This window comes from Kogia breviceps, chromosome 17 (genome assembly GCF_026419965.1).
Source record: "Kogia breviceps isolate mKogBre1 chromosome 17, mKogBre1 haplotype 1, whole genome shotgun sequence".
NCBI classification, from domain to species: Eukaryota; Metazoa; Chordata; class Mammalia; order Artiodactyla; family Physeteridae; genus Kogia; species Kogia breviceps.
Window position 1 is genome coordinate 77631496 of NC_081326.1, and position 13172 is coordinate 77644667.

The 13172-nt window shown below is 52.9% G+C and overlaps 1 protein-coding gene across 8 annotated transcripts in view; it reads right to left on the minus strand.

Annotated features, from left to right (window-relative positions):
- Positions 1–6436: 6436 nt before the first annotated feature.
- Positions 6437–13172, minus strand: part of ZNF16 (zinc finger protein 16) — a 43710-nt gene continuing 36974 nt past the window's right edge. For 3 of the 8 annotated variants that reach the window (XM_059043258.2, XM_059043260.2, XM_067017683.1), the window contains exon 3: positions 9025–11145. In XM_059043258.2, coding sequence (XP_058899241.1) covers positions 9380–11145 — 1766 coding nt within the window. In that variant the 3' untranslated portion in view covers positions 9025–9379. Of the gene's footprint in view, positions 6826–7969; positions 8148–9024; positions 11146–13172 lie in introns of those variants that run through there. The other 5 variants (XM_059043262.2, XM_067017684.1, XR_010837527.1 and 2 more) reach the window with 4 other exon arrangements.

Below are 13172 nucleotides of genomic sequence, written 5' to 3' on the forward strand. Positions count from 1 at the left end.
ATAGAGTGGTGACTCACTGTGGTTTTAATTTGCATTGCTCTAATGCTTAATGTTGTTGGATGTCTATTCTTGTGCTTATTTGCCATCTGTATATATTCTTCTTTTTTAATTAATTAATTAATTAATTTTTTTTTTTTTTTTTTTTTTGCGATACGCGGGCCTCTCACTGTTGTGGCCTCTCCCGTTGCAGAGCACAGGCTCCAGACGCGCAGGCTCAGCGGCCATGGCTCACGGGCCCAGCCGCTCCGCGGCATGTGGGATCCTCCCGGTCCGGGGCACGAACCCGTGTCCCCTGCATCGGCAGATGGATTCTCAACCACTGCGCCACCAGGGAAGCCCTAATTTATTTATTTTTGGCTGCCTTGGGTCTTTGTTGCTGCATGCGGGTTTTCTCTAGTTGTGGCGAGCGGGGGCTACTCTTTGTTGCGATGCGCAGGCTTCTCATTGCGGTGGCTTCTCCTGTTGCAGAGCACGGGCTCTAGGTGCGTCGGCTTCAGTAGTTGCGGCTCGCAGGCTCTAGAGTGCAGGCTCAGTAGTTGTGGCGCACGGGCTCAGTTGCTCCGCGGCATGTGGGATCTTCCCAGACCAGGGCTGGAACCTGTGTGCCCTGCATTGGCAGGCGGATTCTTAACCACTGCGCCACCAGGGAAGTCCCTGTATATATTCTTTGGTGAAGTGTCTGTTCAAGTCTTTTGCCTTTTTTGTTGTTGTTGTTGGGTTGTCTTCTAATTGAGTTGTAGGGCTTCTTTATAGGATGGGGTGCAAGTCTTTTTTCAGATATATGTTTTGCAAATATTTTCTCCCAGTTTATGCTTTGCCTTTTCATTTCATTTAGTTTTGAGGTGCAAATGTTTTAAATTTTGACAAGGTCCCATCCACTGATTTCCTGCCTTGAAAGTTTCTGCCTTTTATGTCCTATTTAATAAATTGTCACTAAAGTGAAGGTCCGTAAGATTTTCTCCTATGTTTTCTTTTAAAAGTTTCTGCTTTACATTTTTGTTGATGATACATTTTGAGTTAATTTTTATATATGGTGTGGGGTAAGGATTGAGATTCATTTTGTTGGTATATGGTTATTCAATAATTCCAGCACCCTTTGTTGAAAATGAAACCCTAATTTTTTTTTTTTAAATTTATTTATTTATTTATATTTGGCTGTGTTGGGTCTTTGTTTCTGTGCGAGGGCTTCCTCCAGTTGTGGCAAGCGGGGGCCACTCTTCATCGCGGTGCGCAGGCCTCTCACTATCGCAACCTCTCCCATTGCGGAGCACAGGCTCCAGACGCGCAGGCTCAGTAATTATGGCTCACGGGCCTAGTTGCTCCACGGCATGTGGGATCTTCCCAGACCGGGGCTCGAACCCGCGTCCCCTGCATTGGCAGGCGGATTCTCAACCACTGCGCCACCAGGGAAGCCCGAAACCCTAATTTTAAATAACCTTTTATATCTTAATTTTATATGTGCTATGTATAACATAAGTTGTAAACACTTCCTCCAATTTGCCATATTTCTTTTTACTTTGATTATACAGATATTGGTCATGCAAAAATTTATTTCTATGTAGTCAAATTTATCATGTTTTCCCTTGTTTCTTTTAAAAAAAGATTTATTTATTTTTGGCTGTGTTGGGTCTTTGTTTCTGTGCGAGGGCTTTCTCTAGTTGTGGCAAGCGGGGGCCACTCGTCATCGCGGTGCGCGGGCCTCTCACTATTGCGGCCTATCTTGTTGCAGAGCACAGGCTCCAGACGCGCAGGCTCAGTAGTTGTGGCTCGCGGGCCCAGTTGCTCCGCGGCATGTGGGATCTTCCCAGACTGAGGCTCGGACCCGTGTCCCCTGCATTGGCAGGCAGATTCTCAACCACTGCGCCACCAGAGGAAGCCCTCCCTTATTGTTTCTTGATCTCAAGTTATAGTAAAATTTCCCTAACTTCCTGGTTCTAGAGGAATCCATTCATGTTTTCATCCAGTACTTGTTCCTTTACATTTAAACCTCTGTTCCATTTGGACTTTATTCTGCCCAATGATGTGAAGAATAAGTCTGATTTTATCTTTTTTCTCAATGGCTATCTTGTTGTCCCATTACTACATATTATGAGGTTGGTCTTTTCCCCTGGATTTGAGATGCCACCTTTCTCTCATATCAAATTTCCAGATGGGAATTGTCTCCCCAGTCAATGTGTGTTCTAACGTCTGGAAAGGCTCACAGCCTGGCCCATGGGCACAGAAGAAGACCCTGCACACAGAATAAGCCACATGGGGTACTTGGGAGCCAGGCTGCCCCCCATGCCTTTGTGTTACTTCCAAGGAAGCCCAGGGGCCAGTGCTGATTGTCTGGCTCTTGTCTGCCAAGTCCCAGGTAGTGGTCCAGCTGGGACTCTCCTGCTGCCACAGCTGCCCTGGCGTGGCCTGCACTGTCCTCGGCCATCAAGGCCCTGTTCTCCCTTCAGACTTGGAGTTGGCTCCAGATCCATGGAAGCTTCGGGATGGCTGTGGACCCCGCTCCTGCTCTCAGACATTGTGCTCCAGTCTCTCTGCTTCTCCTTGTGTGGAGGGCCCGTGGGTGTTGAGGGAGAGTCTCTCTTCCCCCATACCCATCACCTGTGGGGCACGGGCTGTGGGATCCATGGAGGAGGTCTCCCAGGACTCTGCCAAGCACGTGGAGATTGTGGCACAGGTGGTACCAGGCCAGCTACCAGCTGTTAGGGCTGCTTTTTCTGTTGTTCTCTAAGGAGCTGGCATTGTTGGTTGGAAGTAGAAATGTCTGGAGGTGGAAATAAGGAGCCAGGAGAACATCCTCCTGATCTCCATTTCCAGTGGCATGTGGGAGAGGGAGAGGGCTTCAAGGGACCTGTGCGATCCGGGTAGCCAGGCTTCAGTGGAACAAGAAGTTGAGGGGAACTTCCAGAGAAGTCACAGTACAGAGGAATTTGCTGACGTCCATAAGCCAAAGAACAGAGAGGAAGATGTGGGGGCCAAGGGGTGGCTTCTATTTTTTTTTTTAAGGCATGAAAAGATTTACTACTTACATAATGGAGGTCTCTGAGGAGAGTAGGGAAGGCCTCTCAAACAGGTCTGAGATGGTTTGAGAGAGCAAGAAGGGTCACCGGCCTAGGTCTTTACTGAGGTCAGCAGATGTGGCCGGTCGGAGGGTCCTCAAGCATAGGTGAAGGCCTGCGTGCTTTCCGTCTCCCGCTGGCGTCAGGGGACAGAGCCCCTGGCCCTCTTTTCTGCTTGTCCGGATGTGGGCACAGAATGAGGAGGATGAGGTCTCAAAGCAAACATCAAACAACGGAGCCAAACTGCTAGTCACAACTCACCTTGTTGTTTGATGACAGAGACACACCATGTTTCACTGAATTGAATCAGAGCTTGTTTAAATAAGACTGCAGCCTGAGGCTGGTAGGGGGCACGGCTTCTTTAAGAGAAGTGATACGAGGGCCTCGGCTGCTCTCAGTAAAACCTGGGACTGCAGAGGGGATGAGGGTATCCTGGTGAGGCTTTGTACTGTGGCCTGAGCACAGGTAGAGACATCTAGTGACCTTGATTGCTGTTTTGGTGTATCTGTGAGGCAAGAGATTCCTGGAGTTTTTACACCATAGGGCCCAACTCTTAGGCAATAGCACAAGAGTTTGTAAAAATGTGCAGATGGGGCCATTTGTCAGCCAGGCCACTGGGCGCTAAGCAAACTGCCGGAAGTTTGGCCAGTCACGCTGGCCTTCTGGTCTGGCCCTGTCTCAGCACCGTGCTGGTTAAGAGGTGAAGAGCAGCTCCCCTCTGAACTACCCCCCCAATGGCAGCTGGCGCTTCCGTCCCACAGCTTGTGAATTCCTACTGCTCTTCAGCCCGCTCAGCCCAGGGGCCCCCGGTAGGCAGGGTTCCAGCAGCCTGGCATCTGGAACGGGACCGAGGACAGCGGAGGCCATCCCCCTTACAGGTGGAGCATGCCAGAGGGCCCAGGTTAGCTCCATCCTCTACCAAGGCGGCCTCAGCAGCCCTGCTGAGCTGGTTGGGTGCTGCTTCTCTGACCCAGAGCATAGTGAGTACCTGGGTACAGAGGGTCACAGGATCGGGAGGGTCTAGTCAGTGGCCAGTAATTGCAGCTCTAATGGCGTATTATATGGGGGCAAAGAGGGCAGTTTCTTGCACCAGAAGCCCTTGGACAACTTAGAGCCATCATGAGTGGTCTGGAGACTCCAGGAGGCATAGAAGGAGGGCCTGAAGCCCCTTCATGGAGGAGTCTTGGTGGGGACGCTGATAGGCATGCCTGAGGTATTGCACAAATTCTAGAACATCGTGTTGGAGGGAGCCCCATTCAAGGTGGGCCCATTTACAGGAACGAGGATAAATGGGATTAAGTAAAATTTGTAAATGAGGGACATGTTGCCTCCAGTACTCCCAGAAGACCTGAAAGATGTTGGTGAGAGGGTCAGTGGCTGTTTCTTGACAGTATCAGGAATGGAGCAGCCCTTGATTAACCAGTCATTTCCAGGAACTGGGCAGAGATGGCAGGACCTTGCACCGTGCTCCTTTCTGGTGAGACCCTTTGTGTTTCTACATCCTGAGTGAATGACGAATGAATGGATGCCACATGGCTCTCTTTGGAGGAGAATGTCATCAGTGTAATGTCACACCTGTGCTCCTGAAGAAAGGTGCATGCAGCTGATGCCTCGTCTGCCAAGGTACCCATGAGGACCCTAGAAAAGGTGTGCTGCGTCCTTTCAGAGGTGAAGGCAAACTGTGGCTCAGGGGCTGTTGAAATAGGACCAGAACAGATTAGCCAAATCGATAATAGCAAAATAGTCAGCAGTTGCTGATTGGATGAAGTCAGTAATTTTAACTGGGTCCCATGTTTCAGGCCACTTTGTATCACTTGTTGGGTCAGAGCATCCATGCTCACTATGGAATACTCTAGGGCAGTGGGTGCTATGATTACGACGAATTTAGGCAAGGCAGTACTTCTGATGGTTAGGGTGAGACATACCTATTTGTCCTCTATTTTGTATTCATTGACTGTTATGATTGTAGGGGCTCTTGTATAAATTGGTGGGATCCCCAGGTATAACTGAAAATTGACACCCAGTCTCAAGTCCATGAAGGTCTGCCAACGGGTGCGTTTCAGCAGGTGTAAATTCAGCAACCATGTCGTAAAGACACAAAAGCCTTTTATCTTTTTGTTATATAAGTTCTTTTAGTAAATTCTGAATGTCAAGTTGGGTCAAACTGTGAATTTCTTTGTCCACAGTTTCTCTTTTGGGGGTGTGTGTGGTCTGGATATATTTCAAGGGGGTCCTCTCTATTGCACTCACATTGATAAATTTCTTCCTCCGGGGCGACTTCAGTCAGTATCATCAGGTCAGGTGCTTCCCCAGGGCAGTGGTTGCTTGGTATGGGTTAAGGACTCTAGGCTTAATTTGAATTTGAATGAATCCCTTGGCTAGGCCACGAGTGTTTTCTCTAGAATCCTGCGCACCGGGATTGTCACTGTGACCCAGATGCTGGCGGAAGCAGCAGCAGTGGCAGCATTTAAGGGTCCTGGGGAGCCTCTGCTCTGGAGTGTGGGCCTCAGTCTCACCTGTGCTCTTTCACGAGTCACCACCCAGTGGATGCATATCTTGCATGGGGCATAGTCTCTCCCCTGAGCCTAGTCAGTTGCAGCTTTGTTCTCAAATAGAGGTAGGTCTGGGATCCGACAGACAACCCAAGGCCACTTGAAGGAGGGTCCCCATTCCATACTCGTGTCCCTGAACACCAATTAAGTGTGGGGAAAACTGCTGATTTCGGTCCGCTGACCGTACGAGGCTCCGCTGGATTCAACAATGCAACATGTTCAGCACAGCTGAGTGATGCCGGCCTGCAGCCAGCGGGCTGGTTGGCAACAGAGCAGAGACTCCCGGGTGACGTCGCCACACGGGCTTCCTGCTCGCAGCGCCAGTCCCCTTTCACGGTCGCCTGGAGAGGTGGATGGGCACCCCCCCCCCCAAGCAAAGATTTGATGTGAAGACCGATGATGCCACACAGACCGCGAGTGTAGGAAAAGGCTTACCACTTACCTAACTGAGGTCAGCAGGGCAGGGCTCCCAAGAAGGTCCAAAGTGGTCTGAGAGCATGGGGAAAGGAGACTGGCCTGGGGGCTTCCTGTGGTTGGGGTGGGGCTGGGGAAGCCCCCTCCCCCATGTTCCAGCGGGCGCCTGGGTGGTTTGAACCTTCTGCTGGCCCTGAGGGAGGGCACCCAGGCCTTCCCATCAGTGTGGCACAGGGGACGGGGGAGGAGGGGTGAGGCTTGAACACTGCCAGCAGTCAGACCCCAGAAAAATGGGCCTGTGTATACAATGGAATACGACTCAGCCATACACAAGAATGAAAATTTGCCATTTGCAACAACATGGATGGACTTGGAGGGCATCCTGCTAAGTGAAATAAGTCAGACACAGACAAAGACTGTATGATATCACCTATATGTGGAATCTACAAAAATACAGCAAACTAGTGAACATAACAAAAAAGAAGCAGACTCACAGATGTCGAGAACAAACTGGTGGCTACCAGTGGGGAGAGGGAAGGAGGGAGGAGTAGGGGAGTAAGAGGTGCAAACTATTAGGTATAAAGTGAGCTCCAAGGATCTACTGTACAACACAAGAAATACAGTAAATATTTTATAATAACTATAAATGGAGTATAACCTTTAATCACTGTGAATCAGTACGTTGTCCACCTGAAACTTACTGCTCACCTCCCCGCTTGAGGAGTCCAGGTAGCTCTCTGGACACTGGCTGTGCTCCCCGCCTCTGCTTCTGGCTCCGACCAAGTCTCAGCCCTGCACTGCTGTCCCTAGAGAATGAGTTAAGTGGTGGAATTATGTATGATATCTTTCCCCCTTTTCTTTTCTTTTTTTAAAAAATAATAATCTTTTTTATTGGAGTATAGTGCAAGAGTGTTCCCTTTTCTGGCCCCTTTTCAACATTTGCATATTCTAGAATGATGTTGATTTTAAATTTAAAAAGTCAAATTGGGGAAGCTATATTTGAAATCACGGCTTTTACTCTCCCAGGGGCACAGTTGTGTACCCCTTCGGAGCCACCCCCCGAGGCTGTGGCCAGGCTCTGGCCATCCGGGAACGAGGCACCCAGGCCCGAGGTCAGTGACTCGGACTCAGCCCTTACTCCCCAAGGAATATACTTCCAAGGACACCGTGAAAGTCAAAGAAAAGACACAGGCTCTGGCTGACAGACATTTGCTTTTCAAGACCTTTCCTCTTTCAAAACATGGTGTCCTGAAATTAAAATCTCTCAGGCTGCAGATGGCACAAAATCCGGTGAATTCTCCCCAGCCGCCTGCAGGGCCAAGGGAGCAGGGGAGCCCCTCCCCGTGGGCCTTTTGTCTCCCAGAGGTGGCAGCTGTCGCTCGCCTGGGCCTCAGCCTCGGGATTCACTAGCGGTGTGGAGGCCGGGGAAGGGGAAGAGGAGCTGAGGAGGCAGTGACACAGAGAGCAGCACGCGCTTGTCCCACCAACCTCTTCTCCACCCAGCAGACAGTCCTCCGGAGACGCGCGTCAGGTCCAAGCCCTCCACATCTTGCCATCCCACCCAGGGTAGAAGCCGCAGGCCTGCGGGGCCCGCCCGCGATCTCACCTGTCTGCCTTCCCTTCGTCACTGCGCTACTGGCCCACAGGCCCCCTGCTGCTGCCAACCCCAACCCTAACCCACCTTCCTGGGTCATTCTCTCACCTGCTGCAGGTCATAGCTCACACGACGTCTCGCTGAGGTCTTCTCTGCCCCCTTTTAAGACTGAGACCCTCAAAACACCCAGACCCCATTTCCTGCTTTACTTTTTGTCACAGCAGTCATAACCGTTAGACTATTTTCTCTCCCCACCTGGAACGCAAACTCCTCGATGGCAGGCATTTTTGTCTGTCTTGTTTCCTGCCGTAGCCCCCCTGTGAATGGCACAGATCAAGTGCCCAGCATGTACTTACTGAAAAAAGGAATCATCAAATCCAGGCTGGATGAGGAGGAACATGAAGCCAGAGGAGCTGCCTTGCAGTGAAAGCGAGAGGTCTCGTCAGGCAGAGATGGAGGCAGGGAGCTGGAGGACGGCAGGGCAGGACTGCTATCCAAGCTGCATCCCACTGGGGTGTTGCCTTGGGGGAGGGGCTGAAGTGGAGAGGAGGGCGTGACAGATGCCTCTGCAGGGCAGCAGTGCCAGCTGCTTCGCCGGGTCTCTGAGGCGAGGGTGGGCGGCCCATGCTGCCCAAGCCCACGGGACACACCTGTGCATCCAAGTCAACCCTTCCACACTCTGTTCTCTCCAAACCTCCCACCACCTCTCCCTCCGCATCTGCAACTGCTGGCCTTGCCTCTACTTCCTTGAAAACACAGGAGCCAAGACCTCACCTTCCCACCATAACTACAAATCTGACGATACCTGCCCATTGCTACCCTTTCTCCTGGAGCAATGCAGGAGGTGCCCCCACCCCAACCCATCCACCCCGTAACACCCCTAGGTTAAGGCTTCCCTGGGGGTAGAGGTGTTGCTTCTGGGCCAAGTTCCCCCTGCTTGGGGATTAGGGGACCAGTACCCATTTCCTAGGGGCACCTAGGTGCCCCATAAATGTCTGATGATGGACCTGGAAAAAAACAGCCTGGGAGCCTGTGGGGTGAACGGGAGGGGCATGGAGAGAATGGACCTCTGTGGGTGAGGCCAGGACTGGAGCTCGGGAAAGAGCCTCACGTTTAATTGTGCTGCAGCCCCGAGTGGGGTCACGGGCGCCTGAGGCACAGCAGAGTGAGGAAAACACATGACCTCAGACTGCAGGCAGGCACCAAGGAAAGGGGGCAGCGGGGGGATCCCACTAAGGGATGGGAGGGAGAGGGGTGAGGAGTTGGTGGTAACGAGTATGCACCACCTCTGGGGGAGGGTGACAGCGACCAGGCCTGCAACACTCTTGACCTGAATTTATGTCAACAGGATACCAACTACAGCCACTGACAAAGGGCTCAGTTCTTATGACTAGTGACCAAACAAAAGAAGTACTGTGGTTATCTCAAACCAAATGTCAGTTTACTTCCTCGGTTATGTTCCATTACAGTAATAAACTCTCTTCATAAGTATGCAGCCTCTATAATCTTTTCCCTTCTAACAAATATGGCAGTCTGATAACAAACTGGAGAAACAAACCAAAAAGAAATGAGGTCACATGAAGCAGGAGCAACGGCAGGGGAATCAGGGGAGGGAGCCTGTCTCACAGGAGGGTCTCTGGTTTGTGGACAATGGCCTCTGTGGACAGTGGCTGTGGAGCGGAGGGAATGAGAGAGCCCAGCTCAAGTCTCGGAATGTGAGAGGCTGGGACGTTGCCAGGGGAGTCGGGGTAGAGCCTTGTGTGGTTTCACTCCCTGGTGTGAATCAGCTGGTGCTTGACCAACTTTGACCGCTGGCTGAAGGCTTTCCCACAAGCCGTGCAGTCATAGGGCTTCACCCCAGTGTGAATCCTCTGGTGCTGGATGAGGACCGAGCGCTGACTGAAGGACTTCCCACACTCACTGCACTGATAGGGCCTCTCACCAGTGTGGATGATCTGATGCTGAATGAGGTGTGAGCTCTGGCTGAAGCCCTTCCCACACTCGATGCATGCGTAGGGCTTCTCTCCAGTGTGGACTTTCTGGTGGTGGATGAGGTTTGAGCTCCGGTTGAAGGCTTTGCCGCACTGGTTACACTCGTGGGGTTTCAACCCGTTATGGATCCTCTGATGCTGGATGAGAGTTGAGCTCTGGCTGAAGGTTTTCCCACACTCAGTACATTCATAGGGCTTCTCTCCAGTGTGAACTCGCTGGTGCAGGATGAGGTTGGAGCTGCGACCGAAGGTCTTCCCGCACTCGCGACACTCATAGGGCTTGTCACCTGTGTGCACACCCTGGTGCTGGATGAGTGCAGAGCTGTGGCTGAAGGCCTTCCCACAGATGCTGCACTCATACGGCTTCTCTCCCGTGTGGATGATCTGGTGCTTTCTGAGCACTGAGCTGTAGCTGAAGGCCTTCCCACACACACCGCACACGTGAGGCTTCTCTCCAGTGTGGATTCTCCGGTGCTGGATGAGGCTCGAGCTCTGGCTGAAGGCCTTCCCACAGTCACTGCACTTGTAGGGCTTCTCCCCCGTGTGGACCCTGTGATGCTTAATGAGGTTGGACACCCGGCTAAAGGGTTTGCCGCACTCGCTACACGCGTAAGGCCTCTCCCCGGTGTGGACCCTCTGGTGCTTCCTCAGGTGTGAGCTCTGGCTGAAGGCCTTCCCGCACTCGTCACACTCAAAGGGCTTCTCCCCTGTGTGGACCCTCTGGTGTTTGATAAGGTTGGAGCTCCGCCTGAAGGCCTTCCCGCAGGCATTGCACACGTATGGCTTCTCCCCAGAGTGGATTCTTTGATGCTGGATGAGGTTGGAGGTCCTCCTGAAGGCCTTCCCGCACTCACTGCACTCGTAGGGCTTCTCGCTCACATGGGACTTCTGGTGCTTTTTAAGGCTGGAGCTCTGGCCGAAGGCCTTTCCACACTCAGTACACACATGTGGCTTCTCTCTGCGGTGGGTAAGCCGGTGCCTGAGGAGGTCTGAATGTGTGCTAAAGGGCCTTCCACACTCATTACATATGAAGGACTTCTGTCCAGTGTGCGCTGTCTGATGCTGAATAAGATCGGGGCCTCCTTGGAAGGTGTTCCCACACTCGTTGCAGATGAATGGGCTTTCGGTTGCGTGAAGTCCCTCATAGCTGATAAGGTCCACACTGTGTGGGAAGCTCTGGCCATGCATGTCGTACGGACGTGGCCGCTCTTCTGCAGGGGCTCCCTGACGTCCCACTGGGCTTGGGCTCAGACGGAAGCCTCTCTTGATGTCATCACAGTCCACCTCTTTCTCTCCTGAGGAGCTCTTGAGAAGCACTTGCACTGGTATGAAGTCCCCCTCCCAGCAGGGGGACTGCACCTGTCTCTCATCCTCAGGGACCTCCCAGTCTCTTTCTAATGCACTGTCACAGAGTTCTCCAAGCTCAGGCGTCTGGGAAACATCACTGGCATGGTTTTCGGATGTTTCTGTCTGTGATTCCAAATCCTCAGAAACTTCTTCCTTCTGAAGAAACTCCTTGTCCTCAGTCCTGGGGTCCCAATCTGAGATGACAAACAGGAAGTCACGTGGAAGGAAACAGGGAAACACAGACAAGTCTGGGAGCGTGGGACCCACGGGGGGTGGTGGTCCCAGGTCTCTCGAGGGAACTGTGAGGGGCTGGCAGAGCTGAGGGGACCAGGCTGCACAGCAAGTGAAAACTAACCCTAACCCGACCCCCAGACCGCACATCTCAGGAAAGCACCTACAGTCTCCCAACTAAGGCCGGCCAAAATCCTGGCCTAAGTCGAGGTAGCCCCTTGGCTGTCCTTCCCCTGACCCACAGCAGGTCATCAGCAGGTCCTGTTGGCTTTACCTCGGAGGGTGTCCCAAACCCAGGCACTCACCCTCCCACCTGTTCAAGGAAAACACAGCTCCCTGCATGTTGCATTACTAGACATTCTACCTGCCTCCTGTTCCAGATGCACAAGCCTGGAGTCGGCTGCTTGGCCCAGCTCTCATTCTCTGGGTGCCCACCACTGGCTTCACAGGTGTGGACCTGGGCCCAGGCCAGGAGGTGTAGGGCCTGTTCCCTTCAAGGAAGCAGAACTGGCTCCGACTGCATGGTGATGACTCTGGAATGTCAGATTCCACCCCATTTGACAGAGAAGCCTTCAGAGACCGTGCCTCAATTGCAAAAGCAACCTGTGCCCCTTGGAACCTGCACTGTGACTGCACTTTGTTAGCTGGTACCAGGGTTCAGCTGCTGCATCCATCCTGTGACACAGACGTGCACAAGGCTGCTTGTCACACCGGGAGGCACCCCCTTTTTCACACCTGAAGGACAAGGAAACTCTGCTCCACTGGATCTCTCTCTCGTTATAACTGAGACATTCAGGCCAAACCACTCTTTGCTCCTGCCTGGATGGGAAGCAGCTTACCTGGCCTCCCACCTTCCCCTCCCGCCCACAACAGTCTGGTGACAAGAGCGCTTTGACAACCTCCCCGCCTCTGCCGCTGCTTCTCCTGAGCAGGAAGGACCCGCTCACCTTGGGGTCTGCCCTCCCTGATGGCCCTCACGCTCCCTCCTTCCCTTCCCTTCTGCCGGTCTTGGCTCAATCACCTCACAGGAGAGGACTTCTCTGACCACTGCCCCCGACAGGGCTCCGTGTCCCAGGGCTGGAGCCACCCAGTGGTGCTGAGTGGGTGGGTGAAGGATACCCCTCCCTACCCCCAGCCTCCATGGGCCTGCTGCCCTCTGACCTGCCCCTCAGCTCAAGACAACTGCCTCTCCCCACCGGGAACTTCAATCTACCACCACAATAGCAGTCTGTCTCCCCAACCCTGACTGAAGGCTTCTGTTACACTTGGATCTCAGTGCAGACCCAGACTGGCCATATGCTCAGCCTGTGTACCTACCACGCCCACGTGTCTGCTGGTGACAGTTCACATTCCGGTCACCTGACCCACGGCCCAGCTGGAAGCCCCTGCATAGAGTCTCTGCCAGGACCCCCTCCTTGGAGCTTGGCCATGTGGCCAGCACACAGATGCAGGCACCGTGCTTCGCCTTCCTGCTGACCCTCAGGCAGGCCTATCATCACTCGCTGCACGTGGGCTACCATCTTCTCCCAGAGCCCCAGCCCCTGGGCACCTGTGGTAATGTCCACATGCCGCTGGACTGACTGACGGTGGTGGGGGGAGGCACAGTGAGGGCTACAGGGACAGACAGGGAGGTCACTGGAGGAAACAAGGGTCTGGATGGGATGACACAGGGCTCACTATGTCCCCCACTGTACCCCATGACTGATCCGGGGGGCTCCGCCCTCTCCTGGTTGCATGTGGGGAAGGGATGAAGCTTTTCCATAAAGGGTCACAGAGGGACCATCTTGGGCTTTGTGGCTGCACAGTCTCTGTCATATGGTCTGCTTTGTTATAATCCTTAAAAAACCTTCAGCTGTTCTTTGCTTGTAGGCCCCAAACGACTGGCTAGCTGGATCTGGCCTGTAGGCCATGGCTTGCTGAACCCTGACTGAGGTAAGGTCCCTACTGTGGCTCAGGAGGTGGTAGCAATAGGAACTGGTTTTTGAGCCAG